Here is a 14,969-nt window from a genome sequence, read left to right as displayed (position 1 = left end):
TAAACATGTTAATAGGACCTCCCTGTTTATATCATAGTTTATGATATAGCACGTGTATTTCAGTAATAGCCTGCTGAGGCCACTATACGTGCTGGCCTCATATCAAATGTGAAGGCAGACTGAGTCTATGTTTGACGTTTGTTTATATCTAATCTTCCTTTTCAAACATTTAAACAGCAGCGAGTCTGCAGCTGAGGGAATACAAATTCAAATTGTCGGAACAGGTTTGCTCGTTTCTTGGATTCATTTGGTGATTTATTAAATGTATAACTGTAATTCTAATCTGCTGCTGAGTCTCTTACACTTTTCTTTATGCTGTATATTTTCACGTCTCTGGAATAGTTGGCAGTTAGATAGTCAGCTGGGAAACTCATGGAGCTGAGGATATCGTGGATATGCTGACCTCGCTGCGTGGTGTACAGAGCGAGGTCAGCATGATTAATATTCACAATAAAAATATTAGCCGAACATCATGAAGTCTGTATGTGTTTCATAGTGTCGAACAACCTTTGTACAGTTAAAGCCAGCAGTTACTACATGACGGAAACACCAACGTTATCTCTTTTATGTGTTTATACACAGGTCACGCTGATTACTGAACAAAAACCCAAAGATCAGATGTTAAACAGATTTGCTCTCTCTCCTCCTTAAACATTGTGGCATGAATAAGGCACGGCGGGACCACAGAGCGACGTTCAGAGCCAACTTTATTTGATTCACATCACACCACACCACCACCAACCCCTGAGTCCCCGTGTTTTAACACGGCGGGCGTGATTGCGGATGCCGTGCAGGTGCGTCCGCACGGCCCCGCAGACCACGCCCCACCACATACCCCCATCGCCCGATTGAGGCCGGGGAGTGATCCGGCCAAACCTACTCCCCCCCGCGACCTGGGGCGAGACTCGGCCCCTACACATCGGCGCCCCAGCCCCCGACCAAGCGACGGGGAAGCGTCCGTTCTGGTGGCCGCCCGCGCATCCAGCGGCAACGGCGAAGCTGGTCCGGAGGTCGGCCGCGTAGCAAGCGGACACGGCCCCACCGGCATGGCCGTGTGCTCCTGCACACAGGCGGCTGGGCAGACGCCAGGCGCGCAGAATCGACTGGTGGCAGCGAGGCTGGACTAGCCAGCCCGCCGATCCCCGGCCTAGCGGGGCTGTCCCGCTCCTCTGCCTCCAACTCCGGCTGCACAGGCTGCCCTGGAGCAGGGACCTCCGTCTCCCCGCACAGCTGCTCCGCCACCGCCTCCGCCACTCCCGTTTGGAGCGGCTCCCCGCACTGCGCCTCCGCCCCCAGCAGGCACCGCCCCTCGCCCCCCTCCGGGTGGAGCGACTCCTCTGCCTCCGGCAGGTGTAGACCCTCGCCCGCCTCGTCCTCGGCCTCCGATTGGAGCGGCTCCTCCACCGCTCCCGGCAGGAGCAGCCCTTCACCCGGCTGCTGCTCCTCCTCCTCCGGCAGGCTCGGACCCCCGCGTGGCTCGTCCACCACCTCCGGCTGCCGAGGTGACCCACACGGCTCCTCCACTGTCCTCGAGACACACTTGTGGGGGTGGCGCCCAGGCCCAGAGCAGCGCTGCCAGCTCTGCCATCTTCCCCAGGTGGCGTTCGCTCTCCTGCCGCAGCTCCTCCTGTTGGCGACGCACCTCCGCCGCCTGTTTCCGCTGGGTGGCCGCTATTTCGGCCACCATCTCGGCCAGCTCTTTCCTTTCCTGGCTCTGGTAGGTACCCGCCATGCCGCCTCCTGGGTTTCGGCACCAATGTGGCATGAATAAGGCACGGCGGGACCACAGAGCGACGTTCAGAGCCAACTTTATTTGATTCACATCACACCACACCACCACCAACCCCTGAGTCCCCGTGTTTTAACACGGCGGGCGTGATTGCGGATGCCGTGCAGGTGCGTCCGCACGGCCCCGCAGACCACGCCCCACCACAACATGTTTTTAATGTTAGTTATAATTCAGAATTGGCGACTGAAACACGTAGGACACATAAGAACATCAGGAAATAAAACACCGATAAATATAACCTCAGTAAAAGAAGTCAGCGGGGGTTACTACAGCTGTGTACCGGGGCCTGCGCTTTGTCGGTGGGATTGCTTGCGAGGCGAGCGGGTCTATCCCACGCTTTGCCGTGAGACTGGGACGACATCTCCGAAATCATCGAAACACTTTTGCAAAGAGGCTGTATCTTGACAAACCGACCAGACACATGAAGATTAAACCACTACATTCTCGGCTAAAAAAATATTAAAACGGTATTTGGTAACACACAAACAGGGTTTTTCAAAGCTCAGTTCTGTTAGCTTCCACATGCCGGTTGTTGTGTGCTAGAAACAATGGCCACCAGGCCAAAGCAATGGTTTTGACTCGATCAGCGTTAACCCCGCCCCCTGAGTTTGATGGGTGAGGCTGACAGATAAAATTATTTCATGATGAGAGCCAGGCGTCAGGACTGCCAAAATGAAATAAATAAATATATCATTAAATAATTAATTAAATGTGTCAATAATTAATTAAATGTGTCAATAATTAATTAAATGTGTCAATAATTAATTAAAATGTGAAATACATAAATAATTAATTAAATATGTCAATAATTAATTAATTAAATGTGTCAATAATTAATTAAAATGTGAAATACATAAATAATTAATTAAATGTGTCAATAATTAATTAATTACATATATCATAACTATTTATTTAATTAATTAATTCCAATTTTAATTAATTATTGCCACATTTAATTAATTATTTAATGGTGTATTTAATTAATTCATTATGGCAGTCCTGGCGTTCCATAAATACTGGCATAGCACTGCAAAATCATTCATTAATTCGCTGGAGGTAACAGAGGAAAAACATGTGTGAACATGAGTGATAGATTCTTACTAGTTCTACTCTGAGTCTTACACAAAAATGGACATCTACAACTAATTGGGTAAAAAATATTAATTTTGCTTTTAATATGTCCCAAGGGTTGAAATCTGTTTGTTTTTTAGTGGAACAATTTATCCTATATTGTTATCCTATATTAAAAAACCCCACATTCTGTCATAACCCCCACAATGCTGGTATTATTTCTGTTTTTGTACTTTAAGTAAAGAATATACTGTACACCACAACTGTATTAGTTTTTGGTTTTGAAATGATCACATATTTTATAGCAGTTGTTTGCAACACAATTCAACTCAAGGTTTAGTTTAGCTGAAAGTTAAAAAGGTACAATTAGTAGTTTTTTTTTAGGTTATTTAGTACAAGAAAAGGATATTGCACTCATAAATATACAGTGATTAGTTGTAATTACATCCTCCAACAAACTGATGCATTCTCATAAACTTATAAATGAATCCATTAAAAACACACAGGAGGGGAAAATGTCATGTTGACCTGCTATTTCAAATATAGTAGCCTAGATGGACATTGTTGTTTTGCCTAATTGCGTTTTATGTATGTAGTTAGAGATCAGCCACATAGGTAGTAAGCTAAAGGTGGAGGAGTAGAGAGCTTGCAGGCAAATTGTTATTTCTGTCTGCACCTTCAGATTGAAGATATGAAGGATCACACATATGGTTTATCATCGGAGAAGGGGTCTCCTTCGTGAAAGAAGTGAAAACATGAAGGGAAGTGACAACACCACCAGCATCTGAATAAAACATCATCCTTGTCGATAAACATGATTATTTATTCCTGATATTGTCACAGTTACTTAATGTGACATGTGATCATCCCGTTTCCAGACAGCTGACAACAAGCCAGCTAAACAACGACAGCATGTTATAAGCTAACATTATCCAAGCTAATTTTAGGCTTGAGTGTCCTAAAAAAATTCACATTCCCTCCGACAGTTTAAACTCTCATACAATGTGAAAATGCAATTATTTGCTATGTGTAAAGGTCTAACAATGTCAGATCCACTTCAAGGAAAGTTTCATTAACACTGGCTAACAGCAGCTAACTGTGCCTAACAGCAGCAAAAACAGCTGATCTGACTGACAGAAAGGGTCAGGATATTTATCACAACTCACCTCAGTATTGCTGTCATCGGTCAGAAGTGAGCTTCACTGACTCATATCGACATGTATCGGGCTCATTTGACAAAGTTTTAAAGCTGTTTGTCAGCACGCTCCGTAGCTAGGATTATGCAGCTGAATTGAGAGGGGTAAGACAATAGAACTCAACACTGCAATCTGCAAACCTACTAAAATCTAGTGGTGAGATTTTATGAACATGTTTGAACATGAACATGTTTCATGTTCTGACAGTATTCTTATTGAAAACCGAAACTACAATTAAATAACTGCATTTTTTAGGGCATTTGCTGGTTTCAGAAGACTAAACAAAAATTTTAAAATACCTTAAATCCTTGCAATTTTCTCCTCCAGCCTTGGGTGAGGATGTTGTTTTGCCTGGACTCAAAGGCCTAGGATCTTTGTTTCCGTCAGGTTTCAGTATTGTAGTTTCTCTGCACTCCTCTACCCGTAGTTCTCCTTCATCGCCGTGGCTACTGCCAGTGTCTGGTTTATAGGTGAAGATAATGGTTGGTTTCTGGGTGGGATCTTCTGCTTTTGCCTCAGTGAACCAGTGCTGATTTTGAGCTGGTGGTGGTGGAAGCATGTGAATGACAGTTCCATCAAGCCCGACAAGCTTGCCCTTCTCCTTCTCTCTCTCCAGCTTCTCCCTCTGCTCATCCTCGTCTTTCCGCCTACGAAAAAAGCTCTTGAAGGAGATCCAGCGTTTAGGTTTGGAGCTTTCTGCTAAACTACGTCTCCCTTCCCCTCCAGGACTCGCTTCACCTTCGCCAGGTCGCACTGGTGAACTGGAGGCAGAGCTCTTGGTCCAGTTTCCAAAATGTCTCTGGAGTATGTTAGAAGCATGATAAGGAGAGGATGTAGATCTTGGAGGAGGGAAGGGGGCAGTGGGCTCAGGCTGGGGGCTTGAGAGTGGGGCAGCAGCAGAGGCACTCTGAGACTTAGACAAAACTTTTGAGGGTGTGTCTTTCTTTGACTTGGAAAGACAGCCATCAGTTGGGGAAAAGAGAGACTTGGGCCGAAGAAGGGTCTCCTTAATGGCATCAGGTGGGAGGGCATATAGCTCCTCGGAATTAAAAGATTTGGTTTGTGCTGATGGGGACTCCGGAGGAGATTGAGGAGGCTGGATGGAGGCCACAATCTGTGAAAGCACAGCACTGGCTTCCTCCCTATGGCTTACAGCTGTCCCAGAAGATAAAGCTAAGCTTGTATTATCATCTTTATTGCAAGCAGCATCTCCACCTGTCTTATAAGTGTGTGTAACAATACTGGCAGTAGTGCTGGCTGCAGGTACATTTGCATTTGCAGTAATGGCAGGATTGGCGGGAGAATTTGTTGATATAGTGGGTGAGAATGCCCCACTTGTCGAGCCCATTACAGTGCTTGTCACAGTGCAAGAGTCTGTAGTGGTTCTAGGTTGTAGATTTGGTGCTTTTGACACTGCTTCAAGTGGAACCTTTGTCTCTTCAAAGGAGGCTCGCTCTGATGTTCCTCTACCAGAGAGAGTTTTCTCTGTTGAGGCGGACTGGACACTCTCAGAGGATCCAATCTCTTCATAAGTATGGCTGGCTACCCTATTACCCATCCCTTTTGTCTGTGGTAGCTCCCCACTGAGTCCCAGAAAGCTCTTATACACAGCTAGGTTATCATATGCACTTGGATTAATAACAATAGGTACCTTGACAGCATTCTTGGCACTGCGGGCATAAGCAGGCTCATCTCGGATAATAATGGGAAAAGGAGGCATGCCTGCATTATTGAAACTGTTAAATTTGATCTCTGATAAATTGGGGGATTTCACAGGTACAGTTCGAGAAGAAGATAGCCCAGCAATGGGAGAAGTGGGAGCTGACTTGTGGCTGCAGTGCTGAGTGGTCAGGGCAGGGACAGGATTATTCCCAACCCCTGAATCTATTTTAGGTATTTTTTGGCGAGGGCTTGTGCTTGATGTCCACACTTCTTGGTAACGTATGCTGCTAATCTTCTTTTGGGATGAACCTGACAGAGCAAAAGAAGTAGGTGATGTTGGCATCACAGGAGAAGACACAGATATTGGGGACATTGGAGCTACGGCCTGGGCTGAAGGAGTGCTACTAGATGTCGTAGGGCTTGAAGGCATCGATTGGTTTTTGGGTTTTTGAGAATCTGGAATCTGTTCATCTTTATTGGCCATGGATGCTGAGACATCTACTACAGTGTAAGGCTTACAGATCAATGACTTTTCCAAATTTACTACACGGTATGGTTTAGCTTGCTCCTCTGTGGGACTAAAACTTATAGTGACTGGCTGACCAGGAAGCGCTTGGGGCATTGGCATCCCTTCTCTGCCATCCTGATCCTCTAATCTGATAGCCAGGACAGCCTTGTGTGTTTCAGCTACCTTTAGTGGACTCAGTGCCCTGTTGACAGATTCCTTCTTAGGAGGAGAAGTGCAGGTGATAGGTGGCTTACAAAATGTGGGAGAATGCAAGCCATTTCGAAGGACACAGTTAGCGCTGCTACCACTGCTGGATGTTGTTCGAGAATCCTCCGGTATTGATGACGATGATTCAGGAGAAGTGGCAGACTCAGAATTTGACAGGAAGCCGCTGCCTAGCATATCGTGAGGTCCGTAGGAAATCAGCCCTCCATTGGAATCCACAGAAGGATAGCCATTTAAGATCTCATCATAGCTATCATCATAGTCCACCGCACAAATTCGCTGTAGTGAGCGGTTGCGAAGCGGCACAGTATTCCACTTTTTCCCCGCAGCAAAGGGAACGGGAGACAATGTGGCAGCACGGAAATTAGCAAATCGTGGTTGTCCTCGCATACGGATTTCCATGGCTACCAACTCTTCATCGCTTTCATCCCAGCTCTCATGCTCTTCATCATCATCCCTTTCAGTGTCTTCCTCATCATCATCATCTTCATCCTCCTCATCTTCACTTTCACTTGTAAAGTCCGGATAACAAAAGCGACCACCTTCTGTGCTGATGATCTTGGTACTATCGCTCAGGGATACCCGTTTTTGAGCAGTGCTCCCAACTCCACCACCACCACCACTACTACTTCCCATAGCCAGACAGCTTGAAGCTGGTATGCCTCTTTCTAAGGATCGTCGGTATGAACTACTGATCCGACCCCAAAACAAGTCCTTTGAGCCAGAAAGTTGCGTGGGACTAGAACCAGGGCCCAACCCAGCAATCTCTTTAAGTACATCTGTCAATCCACTGCTGTTGTTGTTATTTCCACTAGGTGTCCTTGGGCTAAGTGGTCCATAACCCTCAATCTCATCATTGTCATCCTCTCCTTCATTGTTGTTGCTGGGCCCACCAGGTCTTTTGCGGTTCAGTCCATTGCGATTCCAGACTGTGAAGGCTGATGTTTTCCCCTGCTCTATTACCTTTGGTGGTTGCTGGAGATTGCCATCTGAATCAAGTCCTGCAGAGGAGCAGGGCAGCATCATAGTGGGCTTAACAGCGATGGTTGGCTTCTTGGCCACAGGTGGACGGAAGTGTCCTGAGCGAGCAGATCCACTGCCAGTCCGCTGGGAGTTGGTGGTGGTATGGTTAGGATTGGCTCTGGCACCAGCAGCTGGAAGGTTCTGTTGCTGGGATGTTTGAGGTCTTTGCTCAGAAGGAGGCTTCCCTCCACTACTCTGAGCTAGACAGTGCAAACTCTTTGGTTTAAAGCAGTTCTTGCACTCGCCTGGTTTCCACACGTGCTCTGTGAAGGTGCTGCAGGCCGACATGGCTGCGGGTCCAGAAGGTCAGCCCTTTAGGTCAGTGGACAGGAAATCCCTCCATGAAGCTCCAAACTACAGTGAGTATCTGTAGATGAATAATGATTGAAACAATTCAAACGTGGAGGACCTCAGACCTGAAAAACACAACAGGAGAGAAAAGAATACATTCAACTTAATTCAGTTAGTTGTGCATTTAGATTTATTCATGCAACACTGGTAACAAAGAGTAGGATGAGGCAGAAAGGCAGAAGCAAAAACACAACAAAAAATAATCATCTGTGGGAGGGAGAGAATGATTCAGAAAAGCAGTATTTCAATTTCTCCATTAGGTGGCAAACTTTCTCTACTACCTCAGTCCATCCTACAGGGAGCTGATCTGTTTTCTAACCCAAAATGGTCCTACAAGACTCAGAAAGGCAAGGGGCAGAAGCAGTGGGAACTGAAACAGGTTATTTCTGTATTATTATGGACTGTTTGAGTCAAGCTTAAGTAAAATGAAGTCACTGATGTTGTTATTGAATCAAAATCCAAAACCCTATGAACTGTTACTCAGATGGAAAATGTGATTCAGCAGAGTTCACACATGATCAGTGTGACCAGTGGCTCTTGTGATACATCCATCCATCCATTTTCTTCTGCTTATCCAATTCCGGTGTGCAAGGGGGGGGGGGGGGGGGGGGGGGGTGGTATCCCAGCTTCACAAGGTGAGTGGTGGAGTACACCCTGGAGAGGTTGCCTATCTGTCATGGGGCCAACACAAGAGACAGACAACCATTCACTCTCACATTCACACCTATTCACAATTTAGGTTTACCAACTAACTGAACCTCATGCATGTTTCTGGACTGTGGGATGAAGTCCGAGCGTGCAGAAAGAACCCAAGCAGGAAAAACGGGGAAAACATGCAAACTCCACACAGAAAAGCCCCAGACTGGACTTTACCAGGACCTTTTTGCTGTGAGGGAACAGTTCTAACCACTTTACTATGTGCAGGGCTTCTTCCGATACATATTCACATAAAATTTGATGACAATGAGGGATGACTGATGGCTATGGAAAATGTGTTATCAGGCCAGTGAGTGATTTCCTCTTAACTGTCAATATTTGATGTTTCACTGCTGGAAATTAGACTGAAATCCACAAAATATCAAAGAGTAAAGCCTCAAGGCAAAACCAAGTAAAAATAAAAATATACAAGAACATACACAGTTCACAGCCTTTGGGGTGTGACTGAAACTTATTTTCAAAATAAGCATTCAATAAGACACCTCTGTCTGTTCAATATTAAATCACCTGTTGAAATTGGGTCATTTAATATTCTCTTCATGCTGGACTGAATGCAAACAACCAAAGACCTGAAAACTGGCACTGAACCACACAGTTACTGTTTTAAGTAAAATAAACTCTAAAAACAATGGCACCTATTAAAGAAAACAACCCACTTAAAAAAAAAAAAAAGATCAGTGGTGAAAAATCCACACCATTCAATCTGTAAAATGACAAAGGCTGACATTTAAAACTCTGGTTATCAGCACAAGTCCAATTATCCGGTCATATTTATGTACTTCTGTAATTATACAATGCTAACAAAAAGTAGCAGAGTGATAAAGGCCCTACCCTAGTTGTTTACTAAATACATTCAAAGAAGGAAAGATGGGACTAAACATTTTTCTGGAACCCTTGTTATATCCGGTTAAGCCACACTTCAATGCAAATCATGAATCTAATGGAGGAAGAAAGACAAAGAAAAAGCCATTAGCATTTAGATGTGCTTTATCCTGATTGACCAGTCCAGCTTCTCACAGCCAATTATAACAAGCTCTGAAATACCACATTAACATCAAATCCATGGATAATAAGTGAAGTGTAACTCAAATAGCCAATTAAATTCAAGCTCAGTCCATGTTTAAATATTACACAGGAATGGTAGGTTACATAATCTGTTTATGCAGTTTATGCACCATTTCTAAAACTAGCCTGCCATCAACAGATTATTTTCAAGGAAAAAATAAAATAAAATACAATAAAACAGTTAACTACAAAAGAAGGTGCATAAAAAAAAAAGCAATAAAAAGCAATAAATTTAAGTGTTGTTTTCTAAACCAATATTATGTCTTTGGCTGGGATTTAAGAGCTTATTCAGCTTTGCTTGACATATAGGGTCCACCAATGGACTATTTTAAAACACTTGGGCTGGTCTCACAAGTGAATATGCTTTATAGGTAAAAAGACATCCAAACACAGATTTTCAGAATGTTTTTTTAAGGCAACCAAATAACAATCATGCAGACATTCTACAATGACCACCTGTGAAACTTAAAATGCAATATTAACAGAACAATGTTAAGAGAACCTTGGTTTTTCTTCTCTTCTGACAGTTTATCACAAAAGCATTAGCAAATTAATATTTACCTAATTAAATCTTTGAGTATTTTGCACTTTTATGACTGAACTTAGCAGTTAACCAAATAAAGCTGTGGATGACTCATAGCAGAGCTGATATCAGCAGGGTTAGGTGAATCATGGACGTCAGGTCCCATACGGAAGGATGTTACAATGACAACACCCCGCCCAGGGCCAGACACAATAAAAGAGGAACTCCTGAATCAAACTCTGCTGACCGAGTCACATTGGGCGGGAGAAGATTTATCCTGTTACACCGAACAGGCTGCATCCACACAGGAAACAGTGGCTGTAATTCACACAATATTATTCCAAAGCTGTCACAGTGTGACACGTAGGCACTGTGGCAGACTTTCAAAAAGTAACTTTCTAAAGCCCAAGAAAGCCCAGTGTGTCTGTGAAAGGACCTTAACGGTATTTCTGCTCGTTTACAGTGACGGCACGTATCATTGTTTTGTCCAATTCTGACCCTTACAGGACAACATTATTAGGACTTTGCTTTTTCACATGTGCTTTTAAAAATCGAAAGGACGCCCGCCTTATCTTTACAGGAGAGCCCAAACACCCCACACAGGAAGGTTATTCATGCCACTGGCATTCAGTACCCACAGGTTGTTGCCATACATGAGGGTGGGAATGTAGATCGATCAGTAAATCAACAGCTTCACTTTCATACTTAGACCAGTACAGCATCCGCAATACTGCAGATACTGCACCAATCCGCCTGCCACTCTTCCACTCCCTTCTTCCCTCACTTGTGAACAAAACCCTGAGGCACTTGAGATCCTCCAGCAACTCATTCCCAACCCTGATTTAGCATGCCACTTTTCAGACTCAGAACCATGGCCTCAGACTCAGAGGTGCCACTTCTCATCCTAGCTGCTTTACAACTGGCTGCAAACTGCTCCAGCGCAAACTGTGGGTCATTGCTCCATGAACATCCACGAGATCCTGAGACTTAAGGATCTCACTTTTTTCAACAATGCTTTGCACACTAAAAAAATGCAGCTAAGATGTAGACCTGGCAGACTTTGTAAGTGCATTATTTCTTCCCTGACAGACAGCAGATGGAGGGGAGGAAGCGAGCAGTTTTCTGTGGAAATCAGGAAAAAAAGACTCCTTATTGTGTTTATTGACTCCAAATCAGTTTGGTGAAATTATGAGCAGCAGCTATCAGGGTGCTTTCTAATAAGATACTTCACTTTTCATTGTTGCCATAATTCTGATCACACTTGAGAGAATTGGGAAATATCAGATATTTAATGTGTCACATCCACAAATCCACCAGTAGAAACCACCCGTGATGGACGTGACAACATATTTTACTTTTTTCTTCTCCCTCATTAAAATTCTGCTGCTGTTTGATTTTATTTTCAAATCCTGTCACAGTGGGAGCTAATATGACACTGCACCCAGCAACAAGTAAAACATATTTGTATATTATAGATTTTTTTCTGAGCAAAACTAGATCCATGATGTAACTTACAAGACCTCCCACCACCTGTTCTTGCATGACTGCAGCACACTGCAACACTTTTGGTCAAAACCCTAAAAATTTACTATAAATGTAACACTAACAATCACAGATTATTTACATTTAATGATCAGAGCATCTGCAATAATAAATCAAACTGCTTGGAAAGAAGCATTTCTCTAAACCGTTTGCTCATTTTCATCATAAATAAAAGCTGATGCACAAGGACAAAAATTATAATGAAAAGTATTGACTCCTTCATAAACAAATAAAAACAAGATGAAAATATTCTAGAGAGATGAGATCCAATCAGAACTGAATAAGTTTTGTAGAAAGGCGGGAAGAGTTTGATCCAATCAGAATTAATCTCCTTGTTTAGTAATGTTGGAGGAACACATTTCAGCAGCCCTCGGGGAACAGTACAGCTAGCTCCCACACTTGTTTCTCATGAATACGTAACATGTTAACACTTAGGAAGAAAAGAAGAGTCAAGGGAAAATAATTTTTAAACCCATTAGAGCAACGTTCTCCAGTAAAAACAGGAGAACATTTTTACAAGTTATATTTTAGTCAACCGAATCAACTTTAGGTTTGGCCGACAACAATCTTATATTCTACAATGTTTAGTTGACTAAAACCAAAAGAACCTAGATGCCAAAACTAAATGACATTTTAGTCAAATTTAAAATTTAAAATTTGCTTTTAGAATTAACACTGGGGAAAAAAAAAATAGTAAATGGTAAATGGCCTGTATTTGTATAGCACTTTTCTAGTCCCTAGGGACCCCAAAGTGCTTTACACATCCAGTCATCCACCCATTCACACACACATTCACACACTGGTGATGGCAAGCTACATCGTAGCCACAGCCACCCTGGTGCGCACTGACAGAGGCGAGGCTGCCGGACACTGGCGCCACCGGACTCTGACCACCACCAGTAGGCAACGGGTGAAGTGTCTTGCCCAAGGACACAACGACCGAGACTGTCCAAGCTGGGGCTCGAACCAGCAACCTTCCAATTACAAGGCGAACTCCCAACTCTTGAGCCACGATTGCCCCCAAAAAAGAAAGACTGGACAGATAACATCAAGAATACATAATAAGTATTAACAAGTCTTTGCAGATATTTGAGAATAGGGATGAAATAATAGAATATGTAGATACCAGGACAATCTAGGACAACCCAGGACAAATGAAGCACCGGATGACTTCTCTTATACCAATTAATCTTTTCGTAAACCACGAAAAGCAGCTCACACAGCTCAACGTGAGGGACACAGTCATTAAACTATAATACATCCGACTTGATGCAGAAAGAAAGAGAAAACCATCGTGACACAAGAAATCCCTCTGGCTTATGCAATCGACTTTGTTTCAACATTAACATGATCCTAAATGCAGTTCTCCTTTTTTTTGCAATAAAAGTGTTCCTACTTATGGCCATCAGCCAAATTATAGACATCTATTTTTGTGTTGCTTTCATTATGTAACAAATATTATGCAACACAGCGGAAATGTGATGAATAACAATACAGCAAATTGGATCCAATACTAATAAAAACAATGATAAACAGACATTTTGCTCACTAACACAGGAATGCTTTTCCCCCTCGCTTTGTTTGGGATTATTTTATCATAGACATTGCTTTATTGATCTCATCTTTGTGCGTTTCTACTATCTGAATCTGCAGCATTTCCATTAGTGTGGACAGTCGTATTTTCTCTTTCTTAGAAGCTGCTTTTCCATTTATCCAGAATATAGGAAATAACCACCTTTTCTACCAAACATAAATACTGATTAATAAACGCATAATTTATCTACAGTCTACTGCTGTCTACTCATTTATTCTCCCCCATCTTGTGTTTTTGTTTATCACCGACTTTCCTTTCATGTATATTTGATGAGGCCAAGGCATTAGTGACAATTTAAACGGATCCCTTTATGTCAGTAAAGACAGATAATACAGGTAATGAAATGCTCTTCATCAAAATTGTAATGGCATCCTAGAAAATTAGATTTTTTTGTGCCTAGAAAGATAAGTGCATAATCAACATAAAGTTGAGACATCTTCTATCTCTAACAAATTGTCACGAGGACACGGGACATCCCTCACTGCTTGTTCGAAATTAGGTTACAGCATTACGAAAATGTTGCCATTTAATGAAGTAGCAATGAATGAAGGAAATCTGGCTAATCTATAGGATGGCTTCATGACTATTTTCATTAGCATAGTTATCAAACAGAACCAAGCATTTCATTAGGAATTTTAACCCAGCAACTCAAACTGGAATTGGAGCACGGTGTGGGTGGGAACAAGCTAACGCCGGGTGTTATGTGCTGTCTCAGCTTAGCAGAAAACTTTGTCAGCTGTACGACTGTTATTTTGTTTTGGAAACGGTCACTTACATGTGTCAGCCTGCTGTTCACAAATTATCTGTTGGCACCACATATTGCAGTCACTATTGCTATGACTGTAATCTACCAGTTGCCAGCCACTTCCAATGAAACTCAGAAGCGCACTCGGGTCACCTTTTCAAAGAATTTAGGATTCACTGTGAACTGCACATCAGCTTAGATTGCAATGATTTGGAAATCACTTAAATCTTATTTCCACTTCTAAATGGCACAGATGCAACATCACATGTTGAAACTGGTTGTTTTTATTGTTTTAGCAAAAATATATGAATTCACTTTTTATCTACATTTCACACAGTGTCCCAAATTTTCTGGAAAGGATTTGAGGTTGTGTTACATGTAAATAAAGAATAGATTATTACATAATTACATAGGGAAATATGTGTTTGAGCCAAATCCCCAAATCAAACTCAGATAATGCTCTTTGTGTCTTATAATTATCTTATAATTATGTTGCATCTCATAAGAATTATGTTTGTTGTGTACGAGCAGCTGCCCCAAAGTCTCCTCTCCACTCATTTCCAAAAGCTCTTCTGTCTCATCTGCATTTCTTCCTCCTCCATTCTTTTCCCTCGCAAAGTTTTTTTTCTTTGTTGTTTTGTCTTTTTCCCTGTGGCTCAAAAATTTCCCACTCTTTCTCCCTACCCACTCTCTTCTTATTCAGGCCGTTTACTGAAGGCTTTCTTTTTTCCCCACTGTTGCTTTGTCTTCTGAGATATGCAAATCTGTCTCTCTCCTGCCCCGCTTTATTTCAAACAGCACTTCAAGCAGAAGCTGTGAGACTTAAATTATGCAAACCAACACCACCAAACACCAGAGCTACAAGGTGTCCCACACGCAATTACACCATCCAACCCATTGCCAACAAAGACACCTTTACACTTTACTGTGAACACCAACAACATACCATGACTTGCAT

At 42.9% G+C, this 14,969-nt stretch overlaps 1 protein-coding gene across 1 annotated transcript in view; it reads right to left on the bottom strand.

The window, feature by feature from the left end:
• peak1 (pseudopodium-enriched atypical kinase 1) overlaps positions 1 to 14,969 on the bottom strand; it is a 111,928-nt gene that overhangs the window by 25,056 nt on the left and 71,903 nt on the right. Inside the window, exon 4 of the mRNA XM_026175233.2 lies at positions 4,356 to 7,890. Within this exon, the coding sequence (XP_026031018.1) occupies positions 4,356 to 7,762 (3,407 nt within the window). The 5' untranslated portion in view covers positions 7,763 to 7,890. The remainder of the gene's footprint in view (positions 1 to 4,355; positions 7,891 to 14,969) is intronic.

This window comes from Astatotilapia calliptera, chromosome 7 (genome assembly GCF_964374335.1).
Source record: "Astatotilapia calliptera chromosome 7, fAstCal68.1, whole genome shotgun sequence".
Classification (NCBI taxonomy): Eukaryota; Metazoa; Chordata; class Actinopteri; order Cichliformes; family Cichlidae; genus Astatotilapia; species Astatotilapia calliptera.
Note: the sequence above shows the minus strand (reverse complement) of the source record. Positions and strands in the feature narration are given on the sequence as shown.